This window comes from Corythoichthys intestinalis, chromosome 4, assembly GCF_030265065.1.
Source record: "Corythoichthys intestinalis isolate RoL2023-P3 chromosome 4, ASM3026506v1, whole genome shotgun sequence".
NCBI classification, from domain to species: Eukaryota; Metazoa; Chordata; class Actinopteri; order Syngnathiformes; family Syngnathidae; genus Corythoichthys; species Corythoichthys intestinalis.
In genome coordinates, this window is record NC_080398.1 from 59,252,258 (window position 1) to 59,278,671 (window position 26,414).

The following is a 26,414-nucleotide window of genomic DNA, read 5'->3' on the forward strand; positions in this document are numbered from 1 at the left end:
GTCCTAACACCCTATATTATTTCCCAACGCAGAGAAGATATATCAATTGGTACCACTGCGCACAGTCATGGTCGCACTTCCCATCATGCATTTGGGCAGAAGTTAAATGGCTACAGTATCATTTACTGAAAGCTCAACAAATACACTAGATGGCAATATTTAGTCACAATATACAAAGTCACATTTATCCTTTAAGAATTACAAGTCTTTCTATCCGTGGATCCCTCTCCCAGAAAGAATGTTAATAATGTAAATGCCATCTTGAGGATTTATTGTCCTAATAAACAAATACAATACTTATGTACTATATGTAGAATGTATATATTCGTCCGAGTTTTATTCATTTTTTTCTTAAAGCATTGCCAAAATGTATATGATCGGGAAAAATTATCGGGAATGACTGGAATTGAATCGGGAGCAAAAAAAAAAAGCAATCGGATCGGGAAATATCGGGATCGGCAGATACTCAAACTAAAACAATCGGGATCGGGAGCAAAAACACATGATCGGTACAACCCTAGTTAATAGCACCCACAAATTCGATATCCATATACATCAATACCAGTGCCGGCCATAAATGTCAATTCCAATAACAGGAAGTGACCCCGAAATGCCCCTAAATAAGCCAGAAGTGAAATGAGCCCGAAACTCCCCCATATCAACAGGAAGTGACCCCGACTTATTTTGCCTAACAAGAAAATCCCAATTATTTCTTCACAAATCAGATTTTCCGATATCGGTTACGATTTCTTGGCAAAATAAAAAATAATGACAAATAAGGTATTCGGAAAGCCTTCTATTTAAACTTCTTTTTTCTTTATTAGAACTGAAAGTGCCAGTGAATTTAACACTGTTAATACACATAGAACAATCCCTTGGGATTAAGAGCATTTTATTTATACAAGAGACTCCAACTCTGTTCCTAATTAAAGCGATAATGAACAAAGAAAGTGCATTTAACATTTGAAACAAAATCAAACATGAGAAAAGATATATGTTGTTATATAGTGCAATATACACTCAGCCAGACGTGGTGCTACATTACTGTCTGTCGTTGTGTTGAACATGAAAGTGTGCAGACGAAGTAAATGAGGAAGTGTTGAACGTTTCAGGGCCCCATGTATTATTTGACAATCCACTGCAATCGTTCTACAAATACAACAATACTTTAAGTACATTGTGAGATACACTTAGGTTAGGTTCATGCCGCAGGTCGTAATGCACGAATCAGATTTTTTTGTGTTTTTCTGACTTGAGTTAGGCATTAACTTGACGGTCTGAACGTGACAAGTCGCATAGGAGTGGACAATTTCAAATCCGATCCCATTATTTTACGTAGATAGGTGTAAGTACAATGCTAGTCTGTTAGTGAATGTAGCTAGCGGCCGCCTGATGTAAACAGAGCTTTTCCAGTGAAAATTCTTGTGAATAAATGCTTAAATCCCCAAATTCTTGATAGATATGAACGTAAAACAGTCTCGATTCTTGGTTAAAATAAAATAAAAATTTAAAAAACTGTGCAATTAGCATTTATTTTACGTAAATATGTCGAAGTACGATGCTAGCCTGTCAGTGAATGTGACGGCCGGCATATGTAAACAAAGCATTTCCTGTTCAAATTCTTGTGAATAAATGCTTAAATCCCAGAATTCTTTATAGATATGGACGTAAAACAGTCTCGATTCATGGTTAAAAGCAAAAAAAAAAAAAAAACGTGCAGTTAGCATTTATTTAACGTAAATTTGTCGAAGAATGATGCTAGTCTGTTAGACATGTAGCGGCAGCCTTACAACAAAGAGCTTTTTACGTTGAAAATTCTTGTGAAAAAACGAAAAATATAATAATTACCATGAATCCTCGAAACAAATCACTCATTAGACAACCCTTCCTGTTTGTATGTGGTACAGCTTTCGTACTTTTTCAACATAAATTCAGCGTTGGATCGCTACATGTGTTGCTGCGACGGAGTGCGAAAAACTGAAGTGGATTGTGGGATGGCCGCTTACTTAAAGGCATGGTGCAGTGAAGGTCTAATCTGAACCGTCAATATCATTATGAAGTTTATGGTAACTAGAGATGTCCCGATCGATCGCGATGCCGATCGATCGGGTCCGATCACGTCATTTTCAAAGTATAGGAATCGGCAAAAAAATATCAGCCATGCCTTTTTTATTTTTTTTTAATAAATCGTTTTCTAATTGTATTCAACGTTACAGACATAATATGTTACACTTATGCAGAGTCTTTAGTTTAGGCTTAAGGTAGGGTTATCAAATTTATCCCAATAATGGCGGTAATTAATTTTTTAAAAAATGTATCACGTTAAAAAATTTAACGCAATTAATGCATGCGCTGCACGACCCACTCACGCATTGTCGCGCTCCATCTGTAATGGCGCCGTTTTGCCTATATAGAGAGCTTAAAGGCAGCGTAATTTGAGTAGAGTGAATTATGGCAGCCTTTGGAACCTTATCTTAATTGGCTAAAGCCTTACAATCCCTCTCCTTACGATTAGAAATATCATGGGAAGAAATGTGGGGAAGCAAGGTAGCAATTGATCTTTTTCCTAACACCTTATGTTATATCCCATCGCAGAGAAGATATATGAATTGGTAGCACTACGGACAGTCGTGGTTTCACTTGTCTTTGTTCCACTTCCCATCATGCATTGGGGATGGCCTTCAGTATCATTTACTGAAAGCTCAACAAATACACTAGATGGCAATATTTAGTCACAATATACAAAGTCACAAGTCTTTCTATCCGTGGATCCCTCTCAGAGAAAGAATGTTAATAATGTAAATGCCATCTTGACGATTTATTGTCATAATAAACAAATACAGTACTTATGTGCTGTATGTTGAATGTATATATTCGTCCGAGTTTTACTCATTTTTTTCTTAATGCATTGCCAAAATGTATATGATCGGGAAAAATTATCGGGAATGATTGGAATTGAATCGGGAGCAAAAAAAAAGCAATCGGATCGGGAAATATCGGGATCGGCAGATACTCAAACTAAAACGATCGGGAGCAAAAAAACATGATCAGAACAACCCTAATGGTAGCATATAATAAAATTATCTAAAAATAAAAAATGAAATAAAACCACTAGATAGTAGTAGATTAAAGCCGATGTGGGAGTGGTTAAAACTAACAAGCAAACATATGCAGAATACAGATATAAGCACTGTTGGGGAGAGCTACGAGCCGCTGTGTCTGTGCCCGCCACCATGTTGCCTATTGCATACCAACCATATACCAACCATCACAGATAACTACCAACCACAGATAATTACTCCAGAATTTTCTAGTTTTTAATAGGGTTTTTTAGTCCTCCTCCAGATTAATAAGCTCATTATTCAAAAAAAAAAAAAAATAGATGATATATTTTCTTAGGTCATTTATAGTATGCAGGCACAATTTAAAGTTTGATAGATGTGTGCCAGTAATTGCCCTTTACCACTTCCTTCATGAGTAAAGTCCATTTGTATCCACAATCTTCTTAAAACCAAGGTAGGTTGGGGTTATAAACCCTTATCACTAAACTCTGTTTTTCTTTCTCATCTATTTCAGGCAGTGGAAGGTGTTGGTCTTGCCTTCATTGTGTACAGTGAAGCCATTCAAAACATGCCCTTGCCTCAATTATGGTCAGTGCTGTACTTCTTCATGCTCCTGCTCCTGGGATTGGGTAGCATGCTGGGCAACTTGACCGCCATCACCACCCCACTGCGAGACTTTAAGCTATTCGCTAATGTTAGCAATGAGGTGTTAAACGGTAAGACTTGGGCAGATATTGTTTATATTTTATTTCTTTGATGTATAATTAACTTGTACCTTTTTAGTGAAGTTGTTTTTTGATTATTTTTCCTTGGTTACATTGCAAGGGCCACATGTTTTGTGCCTGTATTGAACTTCTCTGCATTTAAGTTACTCACACTAGTAATGCAATTTTGCACTATTATTCATGTGCTAGATGCTATCGACCGCGATTGGCTGGCAACCCATTCAGGCTGTACCCCGCCCACTGCCTATAGCTAGCTGGGTAGGCTCCAGCACCCCCGCGTCCCTCGTGAGGATAAGCCGCTCGGAAAATTAATAAATAGATGCTATCGGGGAAATTTATTGTTTGGATATTTGGTCCTTTCTGTTGTCATACCTTGGCTTTAGAATGCACGCAGCACGTCACATGATGACACGACCAAACACTGCAAGGATGCAGGCTGACTAACTTCATGCACAATACGCACATGTCACACATTGTGAACTTAAGTTTTGGAGCATTTTCAGCTCGTCTCGTCAGAGCAAAACTGGAAATCGTCTCATTATGTTACAGTCATCCAAGACACCTTTTTATCTCATTGTCGTTATGTCATTATCAAAAAATGTTCATCAACAGAAAATTTTAGTTATCGTCATCATTTATGAAAACAATAGTGCATAGACTTCATAATGTATTGACGGGGCGCGGTGCCAACAAATAGGGGGCCTGCATTGTTGGCGAGGCCGTCAAAGCTGACCGAGTGGAATCACAGACAAAGAACTTTTTTCGTTGAAAATTCTTGTGAATAAATTCTTAAATCCCTTCATTCTTAATAGATATGGATGTAAAACAGTCTCGATTCTTGTACAATGTACAATGCTAGTCTGTTAGTAAATGTAGCTAGCGGCCGCCTGACGTAAACAGAGCTTTTCCGGTGAAAATTCTTGTAAATAAATGCTTAAATCCCCAAATTCTTTATATATTTGGACGTAAAACAGTCTCGATTCTTGGTTGAAAGCAAAAAAAAAAAAAAAAAAAGTGCAGTTAGCATTTATTTTATGTAAATATGTCAAAGTAGAATTCTAGTCTGTTAGTAAATGTTGCTAGCGGCCGCCTGATGTAAACAGAGCTTTTCTGGTGAAAATTCTTGTGAATAAATGCTTAAATCACCAAATTCTTTATGGATATGTACGTAAAACAGTCTCGATTCTTGGTCAACAGCAAAAAAACGTGCAGTTAGCTTTTATTTTACGTAAATATGTCGAAGTACAATGCTAGTCTGTTAGTCAATGTAGCTAGTGGCAGCCTGATGTAAACAGAGGTTTTCCAATGAAAATTCTTGTGAACAAATGCTTAAATCTAGGGCTGGGCGATATGGCCTTAAGTACGTATAACGATAAATTGAGCAGATTTACCTCGATACCGATAAATGACGATAAATTCGCCCAAGCAAACTGTTATATAATTTGAAAATTTGAATCAATGCATGGAATACAAATTAACAGTTTCTCATTAAATTTATTTACCAGCTTTCAATTTAACAATTTCACATGCAGTCTAAACATTAAGTATTAAAAAAAATCTTGTAAACAATAAGAATTCTTGTGTGAACATTTATAACAGCTTGTATGACTTGAAAAAATATCATCACTTGAATTTCATTAAATTCATTCCGCATTGTTATACACTAGATAGTGGCATACGTTTAGATATTTAGAATAGATACAAATACGACACATCCACCCGCCCCACAGAAATTATACTTAATTAAAAAATAAAATGTTTCACAAACCTTTCCTTTCTTTTATTCGGCTCAATTATTTACATCTTATGATTTTGGAAATCCTTACAGTATGCAATAAATAATATTCCTGTTCCCAAGCACTGTGCTTACTGTACTGTAATTTTTACAAAAAAATAAACAATACATAGTTACTCCCCGTCATCTAGGACGAGCCGAGCCACTTACAAGACTAGCACTGTCGTGTATTACAAATACTGCTTTGAACACATCTTCACAAACAAAAGCGATGACACAGGCTTAAAGAGGTCAACTTTAATTGTGTAAATCACACTTAATAACGACACGATCTCCTGGTTGAAATAGACGACATCCACTTAATTCTATTGAAGATATGTAATGCTGAGGCAATTTGTCAACTTTACTTTTAAAAAGAAACGTGCACTGTTTATCCAGTAGATGGGGCTCTTGCAGTGTGTCAAACAGTGATTCAATTTAGGGCAATTGTCTTAAAAGTGGTTCATTGTTTCAGAAAGCCTCGGTTTTTCCATCCCTATCTGGAACCCGTCAAGAGTTTACCTAATGTCGGGTGAAAGTTTGGCGAAGCTAACTTAAGCCCGACTTCATCCCGTTTACTTGTAGCATTAGCCGCTAGCGTTAGCTGCTAGCGTTAGCCTACCGGGCTTCTGTTTGATTGGCTTCCTGAAAACCATGTGACTCCAAACGTAAGCGCACTGTCTGCTTTCTTAAAGGGGAATGAACATAGCCGAACAACACAGAGTCAAAGCGGGATGAAAAGACTATATTTTCTTCTTTTATTAAATTACCGAATTTACCGACATGGTCAAAATTACGTCGGTCATCGTGAAGAATTTCGGTAACGGTAAATTTTCGGTTTACCGCCCTGCTCTACTTAAATCCATGAATTTTTTTATAGTTATGGACGTAAAACAGTCTCGATTTTTGGTTAAAAGCAACACACACAAAAACGTGCAGTTGGCATTTATTTTACGTAAATATGTTGAAGTACAATGCTAGTCTGTTGGTGAATGTAGCTAGTGGCTGCCTGATGTGAACACAGCTTTTCCTGTGAAAATTCTTGTGAATAAATGCTTAAATCCCCGAATTCTTCATAGATTGGACGTAAAACAGTCTCGATTCTTGGTTAAAAGAAAAAAGAAAAAAAAAAACATATATTTAGCATTTATTTTACGTAAATATGTCGAAGTACAATACTAGTCTGTTAGTGAATGTAGCTAGCGGCCGCCTGACGTAAAAAAGCTTTTCATGTGAAAATTCTTGGGAAGAAATGCTTTAAGTGCTGAATTCTGTAAAGATATGTACGTAAAACAGCCTCAATTCTTGGTCAAAAGCTAAAGAAAATGTGCAGTTAGCATTTAGTTTACCTAAATATTGCGAACTATGACGCCAATGCCGTAGCTGCTAATTTCTCCCATTGATTTATTTCAATGTTTCAAAATGCATGCATGGTACAAAAAATATGATAAAAATAATTACTACCTTGAATCCTCGAACAAATCACTCCTGAGACAATCCTTCCTGTTTGTATGCGGTACAGCTTTCATACTTTTTCAACCTAAGTCCGGCATTAGATCGCTGCGTACGTGTATTTGAGATTAACTCCTCTTGATATGGGCAGGCCCCCTACTTGAAGGCGTGGCGCAGTGTATGACGGATGTGACCTGTCAATATCATTATGAAGTCTATGTGCTGAAGACATAACCCAAATTTCCGCTTAAGAATCGAGACGCAAATCAAACCTTTAAAATTTCAAAATAGCTATTCAAAAAGTGCAAAAGTATTGTATTTTGTTTAATGTTGGAGGATGCACTGCCCTCTGGTAGCAGCGCTGGGTCTGGCTGGACTGCCGCCTTATGTGACTTGGGAGCAGAATCAAATTTCTGACATGGATAAAGGATAGCAGCGCTCTGGTTTGGCCCACATAAGGCTGTAAGTTGTTTCAGCTCATATATGTTTGTGCATGCATTTGTAATTAAGTTTAGCGCTATGGTACGTGGATTTGCAATGTCATAGCAGCAGCTATGAGAATGGCGTACCGCCCGCAACACGTCAATTTTGCACATTGATATTCATGACGTTAGCAATTGTGGCTAGGCGGGTCAAGCTCGCATTTGTCCCTAATGCTAAATGCATGGAAATAGTGTACGAACGAGATGTTTACTGAGCTCAACCTAACAATTCTGTCCGAAAACGATGTCCCTGGTACCAAATTCACTGGTAAAGATGTGGAAGAACATACAAATGTTCAGTGAAAGAGATGGCTTGAGTGTCAAGGGCTGAAAAAGACAACCCAACCTGATCCAGAGGTAGCTTTTTTATCGACACCTTTTTCTTGTGCGCATTGCCTTATGCCACTGACAATGACATTCTCCCGTTTCAACAATCTATCCTTTACCACCATATGCCCTGTCTTTCTTATATATTATATCCTCCGGTTGTCTTACGTCTCTGACCGTTCTTGGGGGTGATTTACATTGCTATTTTTGTGTAGCAATCGCAAATGCTACTCAGTGACAGCCGACGAACAATTTAAAAAAAATTTTTTATTAATAACAAATCTTAATTCTATAATTTATCTATGCTTCCCCCTTACTAAAGTTGTTTTTTACAACAGAAAAGGAAACAACTGTTGCAATCAGATACCATTTTAATTTTGTTGAATTTTTTGTTTGATTTTTAAAGAGTTTATTTGCTAATCATGGTGGAAAATAAGTGTTTGGTCAATACCAAAAGTTCATCTCAATACTTTGTTATGTACCCTTTGTTGGCAATAACGGAGGCCAAACGTTTTCTGTAATTCTTCACAAGCTTTTCACACACTGTTGCTGGTATTTTGGCCCATTCCTCCATGCAGATCTCCTCTAGAGCAGTGATGTTTTGGGGCTGTCATTGGGCAACACGGACTTTCAACTCCCTCCGCAGATTTTCTATGGGGTTGACATCTGGAGACTGGCTAGGCAACTCCAGGACCTTGAAATGCTTCTTACGAAGCCACTAAAAATCTCTCGACACATGGCCCCATTTGTTCTTTCCTTTACACAGATCAGTCGTCCTGGTCCCTTTGCAGAAAAACAGCCCCAAAGCATGATGTTTCCACCCCCACGCTTCACATTGGGTATGATGTTCTTCAGATGCAATTCAGTATTCTTTCTCCTCCAAACACGAGAACCTGTGTTTCTACCAAAAAGTTCTATTTTGGTTTCATCTGACCATAACACATTCTCCCAGTCCTTTTCTGGATCGTCCAAATGCTCACTAGCGAACTGCAGATGGGCCTGGACGTGTACTGGCTTCAGCAGGGGGACACATCTGGCAGTGCAGGATTTGAGTCCTTGGCGGCGCATTGTGTTACTGATAGTAGCCTTTGTTACTGTGGTCCCAGCTCTCTGTAGGTCATTCACTAGGTCCCCCAGTGTGGTTCTGGGATTTTTGCTCACGGTTCTCGTTATCATTTTGACGCCACAGGGTGAGATCTTGCATGGAGCCCCAGATCGAGGGAGATTATCAGTGGTCTTGTATGTCATCGATTTTCTAGTAATTGCTCCCTCAATTGATTTGTTTACACCAAGCGTTTTACTTATTCCTTATTGATTCAGTCTTCCCAGCCTGGTGCAGGTCTACAATTTTGTCACTGGTGTCCTTCGACAGCTCTTTGGTCTTGACCATAGTGGAGTTTGGAGTGTGACTGACTGAGGTTGTGGACAGGTGTCTTTTATACCGATAATGAATCAAACAGGTGCCATTAATACAGGTAACGAGTGGAGCCTCATTAGACCTCGTTAGACCTCATTAGAAGAAGTTAGACCTCTTTGACAGCCAGAAATCTTGCTTGTTTGTAGGTGACCAAATACTTATTTTCCACTCTAATTTGGAAATAAATTCTTTAAAAATCAAACAATGTGATTTTCTTTTTTTTTTTTTCTGCCACATTCTGTTTCTCATGGTTGAGGTTTACCCATGTTGACAATGACAGGCCTCTCTAATATTTTCAAGTAGGAGAACTTGCACAATTGGTGGTTGACTAAATACTTATTTGCCCCACTGTAAGTCTGAAAAAATTGAAAGTAATTCACTTAATAATGGTAGGGTCAATTCTATCGTTACAACATATGGGAAGACAATCTAAATTACCTATATAATTGAACACTTTATATAGTGCAAATATGGTTGCTTAAAAGTTGGTGGGGACAATTTGAGCATCCTGAAAAGTTGGTAGTGTTTTGTCCCTATGCAAATCTACGCCCTTGGTTAACTAGTCTTTAACACTTAAAACAAGATCAAGAAAATTATTTGACCAGATTTAAGAAAAATAATATGATTAAATTTGCAGTGTGGGAGAGAGAGCAAAGCGTCCCCATGCAATTTCTTTACAAATTCTATCTTCTAGTTAGATGTAAAATTTGATATTTGGATTTACTATTTAAATTGACAAATATTGTTGTAAATGTGACACTCAAATATTCACATCAGATTTATCAACATTGTGTGTAGCTAAATGTGGCAAAAAGTTGCTGTTATCTTCTGCACAAGCTGCTTTACAAACTGTACCTCCCAAGGCAAAAATTGTTCTCTGATTAGCAGAAGATAGACGTCAGCATTAATATAACAGGTCAATGTTAAGTACACTGTTATTCTCCATGATTATGATTAATTGTTTCCACCTAACTTGTATTTCTCAATAAGGGAACAAAATAGGAAGAAGTTAGATAAACTACTGAGATAACGTGTTTGCAAAATGTGCACGCCCTTTAATAGAAGGAAATGTGACTCTGTCCACATTTAAATTCATGTTAATTGGGTGTTTGCGTTAAGTATGTCAGTATGTAACTACATTGAAATATATAGAAACCATACTTAAGCAGAGAGTAAATATTATTCATGGCATAAGAATGTATCTTGTTATGGTGTTTTAGAAAATGTTCTCTACTTATAGTCACTCAGTCATGTAGCTCATTTCCAAATAGTGACTCAGTTTATAGTGAATCATAGTACACATGTAATATTTGTCATGAGATTAGAGTTTACAGTATGTTTCATAATGATAAAAAAAGAAGATATACTGTAAATCAGAGGTGGGTAGAGTAGCCAAAGATTTTACTCAAGTAAGAGTAGCGTTACTTCGAAATGATATTACTCAAGTAAAAGTGCTCAACCCAAAAATATACTTAAGTACAAGTAAAAAAGTATTTGGTAAAAAGAATACTTAAGGAATGAGTAACTGCTTACATTTTTGTTTGATTTTGTATTTTAACAATGGTATATTTTTTCTCAGCACAAAGTTATCTACAGTTGGGCAATTAAGTATTTAGTCAACCACTAATTGTGCAAGTTCTCCCACTTGAAATTATTAGAGAGCCCTGTAATTGTCAGCATGGGTAAACCTCAACCATGAGAGACAGAATGTGGAGGGAAAAAAAAAAAAAAAAAACTGAAAATCACATTGTTTGAATTTTAAAGAATTTATTTGCAAATCATGGTGGAAAATAAGTATTTGGTCAATACCAAAAGTTCATCTCAATACTTTGTTATATACCCTTTTGTTGGCAATAACGGAGGCCAAACGTTTACTGTACTGTTAGCTGTAACTCTTCACAAGCTTTTCACACACTGTTGCTGGCATTTTGGCCCATTCCTCCATGCAGATCTCCTCTAGAGCAGTGATGTTGTGGGGCTGTCATTGGGCAACATGGACTTTCAACTCCTTTCACAGATTTTCTATGAGGTTGAGATCTCTAGACTGGCTAGGCCACTCAAGGACCTTGAAATGCTTCATACAAAGCTACTCCTTTGTTGCCCTGGCTGTGTGTTTGGGATCATTGTCATGCTGAAAGACCCAGCCATGTCTCATCTTCAATGCCCTTGCTGATGGAAGGAGATTTTCACTCAAAATCTCTCGATACATGGCCCCATTCATTCTTTCCTTTACACAGATCAGTCGCCCTGGTCCCTTTGCAGAAAAACAGCCCCAGAACCTGATGTTTCCACCCCCATGCTTCACAGTGGGTATGGTGCAATTCAGTATTCTTTTTCCTCCAAACACGAGAACCTGTGTTTCTACCAAAAAGTTCTATTTTGGTTTCATCTGACCATAACACATTCTCCCAGTCCTCTTCTGGATCATCCAAATGCTGTCTAGCGAACCGCAGACGGGCCTGGACGTGTACTTTCTTCAGCAGGGGGACACGTCTGGCAGTGCAGGATTTGAGTCCCTGGCGGTGCATTGTGTTACTGATAGTAGCCTTTGTTACTGTGGTCCCAACAGTACTGTACTGTACTGTACTGTACTGTACTGTACAATAACCCATTACATAACCACTTTAAGCCAAAGAAATGCAAAAAAAATGGTTGAATTCCGACAAGAGAAAAAAAAAAAAAATACATAAATGGAGCATTATTCGTCCAAAGAGCATGACTGACCACTGGTGGAGAAAATAGGTCCGAGTTTGAATAGTGAAGAGTGCCTTCATAATTACTATTTTGAAATTAAAAGGATCATATCTGGTTTTCCGTTGTCAATCGGTGGCAAATAAAAATGGAGAGAGGTTAAAACCTGCACTTTTGAGTCATGTTGAGGGCAGCGCTCTATATCAAATACTTAATTTTTTACGGTGCTTGACACATGATTGAACAGGCTGGCGTGAAGATTGAACGGCAACCATGCGTCTGATTGGTATAACGAAGTCATGTGATTATTGTTGCGACGTCTTATTGGTGAATTCGGTAGAGCTACCCCGGTAATACACCAGTCACATCTCTACTCTTGGCTTCACTTGCAAAAAATAATAATAATAATACAGTAAATCTAATATGTAGAATAAAGATGAAAAATGTAACCACTCTTGAGTGGATCAAAGTAGCGGAGTAAGAGTAGCGTTTTTTCTTTTCAAATTTACTCAAGTAAAAGTAAAATGTATAGGTTAGTAAAACTACTCTTAGAAGTACATTTTTCTCATAAGGTTATTCAAGTAAATGTAACAGAGTACATGTAACGTTACTACTCACCTCTGCTGTATATTAAAAGAAAGTGCCTGGAGCTTTACTATAGAACCAACAAAATTAATGGTCTGTATATATTATATCATACCTGTGCACCCGAGGCCTTTGGCAATCTTACAGATAGTGACGTATGCCCTTACAAATTGGTGACTAATCATACATTCATTTATATAGCGTGCAATATGAAACAAAAATAAAACTCAATTTTTAAAATAATATGAATTTATTGGTAATATTGTCACATAGTATAACCTGGTGCAATGAAAGAACAATCAATATCTTTAGCTACATCACGTTCACTGAAATTTAACAGTGACTTTTGTTATAATTGTATGTAGCACTTATGGCAATTTCTATCATGTCGTTTGATGGCTGCACTTCAGCTCGCAATTCAGTTTAACTTGAAGGTAGTTCGTTAGTGTATCCAATTATAAATTAAAAAGGTCAATTGATAAAATTAACTTACCGATGCAATCTTAGAGTCAGGGAACATTTCTTTTGCTAATTCTGAGAAATGATCAGCATTAGTTGCGGGCAAATTGTGTTCGGCAACAAATTGGCTTTCGTTACTTTTCATTCTGCAGACTGCATCTTTATGACCAGTGTCGTTAATCTTACTTTTAAAAAGTAATTAATTACAGTTACAAATTAATTCTCCCAAAAAGTAATTGAGTTAGCAACTCAGTTACCTGAATGTAAGAGTAATTAGTTACTTGGCAAAGTAACTGGTGTTACCTTTCATGGTTTTTTTTCTTTTTCAACAAAAAAAATGAAAAAAAACATAGTAACCTCTGCTATGTTTGGAAGTCATTTAATGTTGTGAATCAACCGTTAAAGTTGTTAAAATGGCTCCCGTTTTTGCATTAGTTACCTTCTGTCTACTTTCGACATGTGTAAGTTTTAAAACTGTTTCATCATTTGATAGATAGATTCAAGTCAAGATTTTGCCGATTTAGGAGTATTTTAGGTAAAAAGTTACTAGTTTCGCTAAGAAGGTTCGCTACAACAGAGCCTTTCTGAGAAGTCTACTGCCTTAAGATGGCGGCTGTTTACTAACGCCGCCGAGTCTGTCATTTCGCATGTAGTTCTATATGCATGTGATAACTAGTGTAGCATCAGGTGGGCGTAGATTGTAGGCTGTCGGTCTACATTCAAGTACAGTCAGAAAATATTGGAGCCACCTAGCCTAGCATCGCGTTTGAGACAGCGTCACAACAGTCTTCCCTCCTTCCCTCTCCCGCTCTTCTCTCTCCGTGTCTCTGACTTTTCTCGCATCATTCAACCAACGTAGTAACACATAGTAACGCACATTGTCTCGTTGCCGAAACGGTGACAAAATCCGAATTGAGGAAAAAAACGTAATGCACGAAAACGTACAAATTTTGAACGTATGGCGTACACATTTAAAAATCAGTGCTCACTTGTACAAATTACGCCGAAACCGTACAACTTGACAAGTATGTATATTTACGTTACATACAGGGAATTTAATCATTGTTTTTGATGATGACCAACCAATATTCGGATTATCTATTATTTTGTCTTCTCAATGAAATGCAGAACTGATGTGAACTTGCTAAATTGTTAGCTTACCTCAGTGTGTTTGGTTGTGGTAAACCAAGTTAGACAACCTTGAATGTTGCTGTTCTCTCTCTACTTTTATCAAAAACATACTCCTTAAATTCTAAATGTCATTTTTTTCGCTATTAGTTTCTTCACTTTTGGCATTTGTGGGACAGTGATGAAGAATGAGCAAAAAATACACTGTGATGCAACGTAAGCCAATGTTGGTGGGGTGTCAAGGCCAAGCAAGATCCATACGTTGACATTTATGGCAGGCTAGACGAAGGAGACAGGGTTGACAATCACAGCGTAAAACCCGCCTAATTGAATAAAAACCAGCCGAAATTTCAACCTCACGCTCTAGATAAATGTTTCCCTTAAAACCTCGTTCTATAGTTTGATATCTTAACCAGAAAAAAAAAAAAAAAATCAACAGTAGAGAGACACATTGTAGAGGAAACATTGTTTCACTGATAAGCATCATCTTTAGCTATTTTTAATCAAAATGGGGCCCTAGTTGACCTCAGATTGACCTACAGTATAAAAGATTTGTTGATACCTCAAAAACAATAGCAGCAAAAACGTTTTTTTTTTTTTTTTCATCACAAACGAGCACAAACCTAGCACAAACGAATGACATAATTTTTCTATAAATTTGCGTCTGATGGGGGTCAACTTCACAGAGGCTAAAAAGAGTGTTGATTAGGGTAGACTGATAGCAATAAAAATGTGTTAATGGTGCCAATAATGTAGTGCTGCAATGAATAATCGATTAACCCAAGTAATTCGTTTAGAAAAAAGATTTGGATTAATTTTTTCTGCTTTGAGTATTTTTTTAATTAAAGTGGCATTGTAATGTTTTTTTTTTTCAAGTGTTTGCATTTAGTTTTATTGATTTGGGTGGATACACTGCCCTCTAGTGGCAACAGTGTATATGATATAACTCATTGTACATGGCTGAATGCAGCTACTCCCTTTTGAGACCAACATTAGTTTTTGTTTGAGCTGATATATATATATATTTTTTTAATGCATTCGTAATTTCATTTATAGGTATATTTTGACATTTTTTTGTGGGAATATGTGTTTGAACCGTTTGTTAAGAGCACTGTAAGAAAAAAAAGAAAAAACTAGCATTTTATAGCCTTTCAGCTAGTGGACTTTTGCTATGTAAGTTAGCCAATTGTTCTTTTGTTGTACTTCGATACTCATTTATTTATAATACCGTTTTAGGCTCAGCTCAGGTATTTTAATTTTTTAATGTTCTTTTTGTGATTACTCGATTATTCGAACTAACTAGTTAATCAATTAATTGACTACTAAAATAATCGATAGCTGCAGCCCTACAATAATGCGCTCGATAAATAAATAAATAAATAAATAAATATGGATAAATATATGGAGGAGGTAATAAATGAGCAGTGTTGTGGAGAGTAGCCAAAAATTTATCTCAAGTAAGAGTAGCGTTATTTCAAAACAATATTGCTCAAATAAAAGTAGTGATCAAAAATATCTACTCAATTACAAGTAAAAATTTAAATGCTCGGTAAAAATTATACTAAAATAATGAATGAGTACAGTAATTGCTTACATCCATCCATCTTCTCCACTTACCCATTGTCTGACTTTTAGTTTAAAACAATGGTACTATATATATATATATATATATATATATATATATATATATTTTATTTTTTTTTTTTAATCAGCAAAACATCTTGTGTCAGTATGGCCCGTATTTATTTTGCTATGGGAATTTTGTTTTATGATATATTTTTGTTTGATTTTAAAAATCTCTTGTGACCTCACATAGCTCCGAGTTGACATGGATTGGACATCTACTGGCGTCAATAGGTGTTTTCAATTTTACTCACTACCACATCACATACACCGTTACCTGGGCTGGCAATGAACGAGTTAAGCTAATGATAACTGGAGGTGGGAAGAGTAGTCAAAAATTGTACTCAAGTCAGAGTAGCATTACTTCAAAATAATATTACTCTAGTAAAAGTAAAACTAGTCATCAAAAAATGTACTCAAGTACACGTGAAAAAGTATTTGGTAAAAAGAATACTCAAGTCATGAGAAACATTGTGAGTAACAGCTCACAATGTTTGAGTTTTCTTTTTAAACAATGGTATTTTTTTCTCAGCACAAAGTTATCTACATGAACTGTTATCATTATGCTGTACTATAACCTATGACATAACCACATTAAGCCAAAGAAATACAAAAAAAATCCCGGGACGAGGCTTATGTGAAAGCAAGCGTTAAATTGCCGGGTCACAGCACGATGGCTGATGACGTAAATATTATGGCGGGTTGATCGTCTCTTTTTCTTCGCAGTAAGAGGAAAAGCTGTGAAAAAAGATCGCAATTATCAACACAGCAAGCTGGAAATAGCTAAATTAAACTGAAAACATAACGAAATTAAAATGCTACTGGATCGTAGAGCCGAGGAAGAGAGTCCATCGTTCATCTTCGGAAACATGTGGTTTATTTTGTTGCCGATGTTAGGGTCCGCAACTGCGGAAACAAAGTTGTACGTACCTCAAATCAGAAAACAACAGAGGGATGTATTCAAGGGTTTATTAAATACAAACAAAAATACACGCGCTCGCGGAAAAGAGGGAATAACAAAATGGGTCCGTGACAGTAGATCAACAGGGATCAATAATACTAACCTAAGCGGTAGGCAGAGAGCAGATAAGACAACAAAACAAATACACTCAAATACCAGCACAACATAGGGGATTTCAAAACAAGGGTGGCAGACGAACAACCTAGCAAATGCAATTCAAGAGTACAAGGTGTCGAATGGCGCCCAGCAAGTTAATATCTCTGCACCCTTCTTTTGGATCGCCTGGGCTTAAATACAGTCTCGATGAGTTTGAATTGGCTGCAGTTACGACCTAGAGAGCGCTCTCACAACAAACACAACACAACAGCGCTCTGTAACAAAACACAATTTGACCAACATTGTGATGGCCGATGCCGACCAAAAATGACTTCATGTCCGGGTTATAAAATCGCACCAGCAACCCTCTCCACACAGAGCACCAGTGGGCAACACGGAAAAAATCTGTGAAAGTGTCAAACTCGCGTCATATGTCTACATGCGTGAAAGCAATGACGTGAGTAAATCACCTAACACGGGAATTTACCCAGATATGTTTGTGAAAGGGACTCATGAGTGCCCTCTAGTGGATCAAACACTTTGATAAGAATTATCATTGAATTAAAAGGCTCATAGTTCCAGTTTTGCATGGTCAATCGGTGCCAAATAAAAACTGGGCGAGAGTTTAAAATCCTCGCTTTCGAGTCATGTTGACGGCAGCTCTCTATGTCAAATACTTAAATTTTTACGGTGCTTCAAAAACACCACGGGATTGAATATGCCGGCGTGACCATAGAATGGCAACCTTGAGTCTGATTGGTGTAACAGAGTCATGTGATTATTGTTGTGACGTCTCATTGGTAAAACTGGGAGAGCTATTGTTGGCATCATCTCTAGCACAAAAAAAAGGAATATCTGATATGTAGAATAAAGAGAAAAAATGTAACAACTACTTTAGCCCAAAGTAACAGAATAAGAGAAGCATTTCTTCTTCACAAATCTACTCAAGTAAACGTAAAAAGTATAACTTAGTACGGTGGTTCTTAACCTGGGTTCGATCGAACCCCAGGGGTTTGGTGAGTAAGTCTAAGGGGTTCAATGAAAGTAAAGAAATGCAGAGCCCTATTTTCCTATGCTGATTAAATCTAGTCAAAGTGGCTTATTAGACCAGGTTTTGGACTGGTTTGTTCCCAATTTACAGGCTTAATCCATTTCTTTTAACTGCTAGTCTTTGATCTGATGGAAGGAGGAACTGGTTTGCTCAGTGGAAGGTCGACTCTCACTTGGTATGAGGCAATACAACAGACCTATGGGCAGCGTGGTCTCAAATTATGACCCGTTTATAAAACATGCGGTCAAAATGAGAAGAATTTTCAACGGGAGTTTGCTAAATTATTACCTTGCTAGCCTAGATATATGGGTTTTGAATTAGAAAAAAATTGCTTTATGAGCTAATTCCGAAGGGTCTGGTGAATCCACATGTGAAACTTGTGGGGTTTGCTACCTTTAGCAAGATTAAAAACCACTATTAGTATAACTAGTCTTGGAAGTACATACATTTTTCTAAAAAAGTTTGTCAAATAAATGTAATGGAGTAAATGTAACGCATTACTACCCACCTCTGATGATAACTTATCTACTGTAGTGACCTCTCTGAAAGGGTTAAAACAATGTTGTTTCTGTATGTCAATGATTTATTGATAATCAGTCAAGAGACTGTACTATCAATGCATTACCTGTATGTATTTTTCTCACAGGGACAGTGTGTGTCATCTTGCTGCTGTTCGGCCTGGGCTTTACCACCCCCTCTGGAAATTACTGGTTTACCATGTTCAATGAATATGGAGCATCTTTCTCCCTGCTCTTTGTCGTCCTCATTGAGATTATAACCATCAGTTATATTTATGGACTTAAAAGGTCTGTATGTTCAAATTGATTTCTATGCACTATGCGTTTTTAGTCATTACAACGTACCACTAACGGATCCTCTATTCATTGTAGGTTTGAAAAAGACATCGAAGACATGATTGGTCACCGTCCAAACTGGTATTTTAAAATTACGTGGGGAATAATAAGTCCCCTTCTGCTAATATGCCTCTTCATCTTCTACATTGTCAACTATATTAGAGGAGGGACACTCACCTACCAAGCATGGGACAGGAACCTGGTAAAAAAGTTTTACTACACCATGTTTAAATGATAAAGGTCAATATGGATTTTGTTGTACTTTTAATGTACCGTATTTTCCATAAGGCGCACCTCAAATGAACGGCCTATTTTAAAACCCTTTTATACAGTCATGTGAAAAAATTAGGACACCTCATTAAATTTTCAGTTCTTTATTAAGAAATGTTCACATATCAATGGCTGAGCCTGTTTTTCTTTATCTCTGGGAAAGAAAGCGATTCAATTGCAGGTAAACAACAAAAATTTACATTGCTCGTTAAACCAAATATATCAACAAAAATGCATATTCTAACAGGGGGAAAAGTTAGGACACCTGACCACGAGCTAGTCTTACTCATCAGACTGAAATAACTTCAGTGAAACGCTTTTTGTAGTCATCTACCAGTCTTTGACATCGGTCTGAAGAGGGTTAGCCCCACTCCTTACATCAGAATACTTTCAACAATGACTGACTGTTGAAGTCCGAGAAAAAATCATGGTGAGATCAAGGGAGCTGTTTGAGGCCTTAAGAAAGAAGATTGTAGATGCTTATGAGGCATTCCACTGTCCGGAAAATAGTCTACAATTGGGGGACATTCAAAAGAAGCAAGCAAGTTCACCCCGAGAGCAGATCGCAAGATGGTAAAAAAAGCCTCCAAAAACCCTAAAATGTCATCACGGGACCTACAGCAGGCTTTTGCTACTGTTGATGTGAAAGTGCATGCCTCTACAATCAGAAAGGGAGGTGTGCAACAGGGAAACCTTGCCCTCCAAGAAGAACATGAAGGCCAGACTGAAGTTTGCCAGAGTGAATGTAGACAAAGACCACGACTTCTAGGATAATGTTCTTTGGAAAGATCAATCTTAAAATTGAATTATTTGGACACCAGAACAGAGTACATGTTTGGCATAAACCCAATACAGCACTCCAAGAAAAGACCCTCATACCAACTGTGAAGCATTGAGGTGGAAGTGTCATGGTAAGGGAATGCTTTGCTGCAGCAGGACCTGGCCTGCTCAACATCATACAATCCACTATGAATTTTATCGTGTATCAGAGGGTGCTTGAGGAACATGTGAGATCATCTGTGAAAAAATTAAAGCTGAAGCGAAACTGGGCCCTGCAACATGACAATGGCCCAAAACATACCAGTAAATCCACTAAGGACTGGCTGAAAAGAAGGAAAGTCCTGGAATGGCCGAGTCAAAGCCCAGATCTTAATCCCATTGAGATGCTGTGGGGTGACTTAAACAGGCTGTAAATGCAAGAAACCCCTCAGTATTCTGCGTTGAGGAGTGGGGCAAACTATCTTCAGAGCGATGTCAAAGACTGTTAGATGGCTACAAAACGCGTCTCAATGAAGTTATTTCAGTCAAGGGGCATAACACTAGCTATTAGGTGGTAGGGCGTCCTAACTTTTTCCTCAGTTAGAATATGCATTTGTGTTGATGTATCTGATTTAATGAGTAAAACAATGTTAAAGTTTGTTGTTTACCTGCAAATAAATCACTTTCTTTCCCAGAGATAAAGAAAAACAAGATCAGACATTGATATGTGAACATTTCTTAATAAAGAACTGAATATTTAATGGGGTGTTCTAATTTTTTCACATGACTGTATATAGGCCGCATTGCGTTATAAGGCGCAGTAGTAGTAGTGGCGGTGGTTGGGGTTGTGTGATGCATCCACTTGATTGAGCTGCGCTAAAGTGGATGTCATCCGATGATTAACTAATATTGATCCATATATAATAATAATATGTATTTGAGAAAATTGAAGGTTTTTAGGTGCGCCTAGAGGAGAAGGGAAAATACAGTACTTTGTATTTATATTATGTGTACTTTTTGTTGCATTGCATTAGGCGGAACCGGAGTTGTTGTTGTTGTTGTTGTTGTTATTGGTTTTTGGGGGGTATAAAACAGTTCAATTTCCTCATAGCTCTAAGCAGAGTAGCCAAAAATGTTTACTCAAGTAAGAGTAGCGTTACTTCAAAAAAATATTACTCAAAGAAATCTAAAAATAGTCGTCCAAAAATGGACTCAAGTACAAGTAAAAAAGTATTTGGTGAAAAGAATACTCAATTAATGAGTAAATGATGACTAATTTTTTTTCTCTTTTTTTTTTTTTGAAGCAATGATATATTTTTGTTCTCTACACAACGTAATCTATATAAATTCCTATTAATATACTGTACTATAACCTATTACATTGCCATTTTAGGCCATGAAAATACGCAAAAATCATTTAATTCCGACTAGAAAAACCTACAGAAACGAAAAATCGGCCAAAAAGTATGAGGGCCCTCTCGTGGAGAAAATATATTTGATACTATGAAATCAAACGATCATATCTCCAGTTTTCGTGGTCAATCGGTGAAGAATAAAGTCTCTGAGAGAGGTTGAAATCCATGCTTTTGAGTACTGTTGACGGCACCGCTCTATGTCAAATAGTTTATTTTTTACCGCGCTTTAAAGACGCCACGTGATTGAACCGGCCAGCCTGATCCTATGATCGTGGTCATGTGACTGTATTGTTACATCTTATTGGTTGGTGTGAACACAACACTGCTTTCGGCGACCGTCGGAAAACGTGGTCGGTGTGAACTTGGTATTAGCCATGGACTTCATAATGATATTGACGGAACGTGGGGCCGATTAATAGCGGGTCTGCATCGTTGGCGTGGCCATCCAAGCTGACCGAGTGGAATCACAGACAAAGAGTTTTTCGAGTGAAAATTATTCTGAATAAATGCTTAAATCCCTGAATTCTTTATAGATATGGACGCAAAACAGTCTCGATTCTTGATTAAAAGCAAAAAAAACAGGCAGTTAGCCTTTATTTTACGTCAATATGTCGTAAGATGATGCTAGTCTGTTAGCCATTGGAGCAGCCCTCTTATCACAACAAACAGTTTTTTCCGTTGAAAATTCTTGTGAACAAATGCTTAAATCCCTGAATTCTTTATAGATATGAACGTTAAACAGTCTCCATTCTTTGTTAAAAGAGCAAAAAAACGGGCAGTTAGCATTTATTTTACGTAAACATGTCGAGGTACGATGCTAGGCTGTTAGTCGATTTTGCGGGCGCCATATGTAAACAGAGCTTTTCCGGTGAAAATTTTTGTGAATAAATGCTTAAATCCCTGAATTCTTTATAGATATGGATGCAAAACAGTCTCGATTCTTGGTTAGTAGCAAGGAAAAACTGTGCAGTTAGCATTTATTTTACGTAAACATGTCGAAGGACGATGCTAGTCTGTTAGTTGATGTTGCGGCCGCCATATATAAACAGAGCTTTTCCGGTGAAAATTCTTATGAATAAATGCTTGGATCCCTGAATACTTTATTGGCATGGACGTAAACAGTCTCGTTTCTTGGTTAAAAGCAAAACAAAAGAACGTGCAGTTAGCATTTATTTTACGTATATGTTGAAGCACAATGCTAGTCTGTCAGTCAATGTGGCGACCGCCATATGTAAACAGAGCCTTTACGGTGAAAATTCTTGTGAATAAATACTTAAATCCCTGAATTCTTTATAGATATGGACGTAAAACAGTCTCGATTCTTGATTAAAAGCAAAAAACAGGCAGTTAGCCTTTATTTTACGTAAATATGTCGTAGGATGATGCTAGTCTGTTAGCCATTGGAGCAGCCCTCTTATCACAACAAACAGTTTTTTCAGTTGAAAATTCTTGTGAATAAATGCTTAAATCCCTGAATTCTTTATAGATATGAATGTTAAACAGTCTCCATTCTTTGTTAAAAGAGCAAAAAAACTGTGCAGTTAGCATTTGTTTTACGTAAATATGTCAAAGAATGATGCTAGTCCGTTGCGGTTAATTTCTCCCATTGATTTTTTTTCACGACGTTTCAAAATACATGCATGGTACGAAAAATCATAATTACCTTGAATCCCCGAACAAATCACTCCTTAGACAATCCTTCCTGTTTGTATGCGTTACAGCTTTTCATACTTTTTCAACCCTGGACCGCTACATGTGTTGACTAACTGCGACCGACTGCAAATAACTGAAGCGCTACTTGAAGGCATTGCGCAGTGGCTGATGGATGTGACTCGTCAATACAATTATGAAGTCTATGTTATTAGCAAGTGGTTGGTGGTGGTCAGAAAGCCTGATGGTACAAATTGGTTGCCTCACTTCTGTCAGTCTGCCCCAGGACTAAAGCTACAATAGTAGTTTATCGCTACCAAGTGCAGAGTGAATGAATAATGCAATGTGAAGCTTTTTTGAGTGCATTGTTATTTCACTTAATTACTGCATTGAAATGACGTGAAATGCATCACAAGGAAAATTGATTATCTTTAATTGTTATGTGAATGCTGACCACTAACTGTATGTTCTGTATCTACTGTTTCAGGGAAAGTCAGTGGCGACAGACTATCCTATTTTTGGTCAAGTCTTCATTGCATTGCTGCTGGTGTCCGCAGTCAGCTGTGTTCCCCTCACAGCTCTGTACGTGTACTGCACGAACAAGAAGCAAAGACTTGTTAAGGAGGGCCCTTCGATCAGCACCATATCTGCTTAGTGTGTCTAATTTAGGATGATGAAGCGTACCTTTCATGGGACTAGCTTCCCAGGTACCATTCATCTCCCTTTCCTTCATACGTATAAATTTTGAGTTTCAGAACGATTTTCTCAAGGCACTTTACAGGTCACAGTGGGACAAGACGCGTGCTTCTCAGCTCCACGTGAGCAAGGAAACACTTCCTCTGAGAAAGAAACATACAATAAAATTGCTGGTTTTATGCCACCTAGAAATATTACACATAGTGGCAGAATGTAATTAAGTTTGAAGAAATGTGAAAGACAATCTTTTGTTAGAATGGAATTTTGCTTTTGTCTCTGTAGCCAAAGTCTATCAGAGTGCACAATTGTCAATTAGTGGCAAATAACTCAGGTTCATAGAAAACAACTATAAAGGTAGTTTGTTATTTTTAAAGTGTTGTTTAAACTGCCTCCACTGAATCCAATTATTATTCACAGTACTAGAACTGTATATTTCTTTATATTTACAGTATTATATTGAATTCATTTTTAAAGCCCAACAGCTGCTTTCATGCCCTTTTATGAATGTATTATTTAATATAAATAACTTTAATGAACCAGCAGCATTTATATTGTATAGAGTGTGATTATGATACTGATATTATTGCCACATGTGCTTGGAAATATGTCATGTAATATATGTTCATATTGTAGATAGTTGTGTTAAATGTTGAAATGGTCTGTAAGTGTACAATATTACTGTGTATTAACTATCACATTTTCTTATGACCCAATATTGAGATACAAATTGATGTTCCTAACCTCTTACTTTGTATTTTCATTTGCAATTCCCATTAAAAATCAATGGAATTTAAGGACGACTGGATGTAACGCATAATGAGTAACAATGCCGCCTTCGTGTAAAAAAAAAAAAAAAAAAAAAAAAAAAAAAAGTATTAAATGTTGAATGTGTACTTTTTTATATCTAATTGTGGTCTTTGTGGTAACAGTTAACAAAGCAGGATGTTAAGTGTCAACAAGCACGTGTGTACTAGAGCACACTCAAGGCTTGTCACATGAATACAATACCGTAATTTTCGGACTATATGCCGCTACTTTTTTCCTTCATTTTGAATCTTTGAATCTATAGTCTAGTGTGGCTTATTTATTGATTTATTTGGTTTAATAGGTAACACTTTATTTAACAGTGGTGTCATAAGACTGTCATAAGACCGTCATAATTATGACATGACGCTATCTTGGGCATCACTGAATGCTTATGACAGATGTTATTAAAGACCAAATGTGAAGTAATTTCATAACATGCCAAATAGGGTCACAATTAAAGTAATTGAACATTGTCCAACAAATAAAGCATGAAAAAATAATTTATATGTTGTATATTTAACAAAATAATCGCGTTTCTGAAGTTCGAGCCTGAAAGGGGACGAACCCGGAAATGATACGTCACACCGAGAACAGCGATGGCAGCGCTCCATACGGCCGCCATACAAAGCCCTTCAAACAATGATTCAAACAGCGATATAAGCGATAGATCGAGCGCAAGGGAGGAGATCCAAGTTTTTGAAGAGTTGGAGGAAGAAGAGGAGGTTGGGATTTTATGTTGGACCTAACATGTATTAGCCAGACGCTAATCAGGATGCAAACAGTGCATCTAGACTACCTGACATGGAATGGAGACAAGACCCATCGAGATTACAAGATTGGTAAGATATAGGCTGTTATTATTTTCATGATTTGAAGATGCAGGCATTTGCACATAATTTTATGTTTTTGTCGATCTGATGACATTGTTTAAAAAAAATAATAATCAGACTTCATGTTCATTTTGGCAGATCCGGCAGCTCTCGTGCATATAAAATAATAATATAAAAATGTTGGGGGGAGAGAAGGAGATGAGTCGTTGATGGCTTTCTCTACTTTATTGTGGCAACAATAAGAAAACAAAATAATAGCGGACTGCCGCCACATTCGACCGCAAAGTTTTGCTTCTTGCTCATCTCACCCCCTCGCCTCCTACTACTCACAGCTCTCCAGTCCCAGCCTCTCTTAAACGGATCTTGCAGAGTGTCTTGTTATGAGCTTTTTGTTGACAAAGGTATCGAACACACAACGTGCTGACAACTTTGTTTCTTTATTAACACATGGAGCTAACAGTACGAACACAGCTTGGGGCTCTCGGCAGGCAATAGATAGAGCCTGTAGAAGTGGCCTCTAATGGCGTGTGGAAATGTAGTTTTTTCACACAAGCGAACAGATTACAAAGCACCACTTCAGTGTTGTCCCGAGACTACATTTCCCATGATTCACTGCGTGACCTGCGCCGCTCGCTGATTCGCTGTGAGATTGACTCAATGGCTACGCTAAACCAACACGCTAGTTGTCAGCTGTCACCTGTCAGCGGCTCTTGTAAAACACAAACAAGAAGGCTATCATGCGATCACCGTGAAAGAAACGCCGAACCGTCCAAAAGCAATGCAATGCTTGAAGCATGAAGGTGGAAATACATAATACAAATACATGTGCACAAACTCACCAGCGATGTGTGTCTCTTACGGCAACGTGACCGTGAATTACTGCGACGGCGACCCGCTTATATGCACATCCACACCCCTTTCCCGATTGACAGTGGATTAACCCTTTCGGACAAGATCGTAGATGACGCACAATTTAAACGCAACAACAACTATGATCGGGGATTGCTACGAGTTAGCTTTTGGCTAACGTCGCTAGCTTCTACTGTTCATTCCACAACAGTTGGCAGCTCTGCTTTGAGAAAGTCATCAGTCATCTATCACAAAAATCACACTTACTTTTTGGCAAATCCTTGATCATAAGCAGACCGGTTAAGGAAACAGGCATCTTCGAAGTGTTTTCAGCAGAGAACACTACTCGATGATGGCGTGAAATTCATTCGCTTAGTGCAAACAAAAGATGTCCATTTACATGCCCTGCTATCCTTCAGCCACTCATACAACTTTTCTTTAGATTGAGAAC

General features: G+C 37.5%; 1 protein-coding gene across 2 annotated transcripts in view; it reads left to right on the forward strand.

The window, feature by feature from the left end:
- LOC130915137 (sodium- and chloride-dependent transporter XTRP3A-like) overlaps positions 1 to 24,258 on the forward strand; it is a 54,615-nt gene extending 30,357 nt beyond the window's left edge. The window contains exons 8-12 of one of the 2 annotated variants that reach the window (XM_057834933.1): positions 3,577 to 3,778; positions 18,480 to 18,639; positions 18,724 to 18,768; positions 18,850 to 18,889; positions 23,269 to 23,320. In XM_057834933.1, coding sequence (XP_057690916.1) covers positions 3,577 to 3,778; positions 18,480 to 18,639; positions 18,724 to 18,768; position 18,850 — 408 coding nt within the window. In that variant the 3' untranslated portion in view covers positions 18,851 to 18,889; positions 23,269 to 23,320. Of the gene's footprint in view, positions 1 to 3,576; positions 3,779 to 18,479; positions 18,640 to 18,723; positions 18,890 to 23,268 lie in introns of both variants that reach the window. The other variant, XM_057834932.1, reaches the window with a different exon arrangement.
- Positions 24,259 to 26,414: the final 2,156 nt, after the last annotated feature.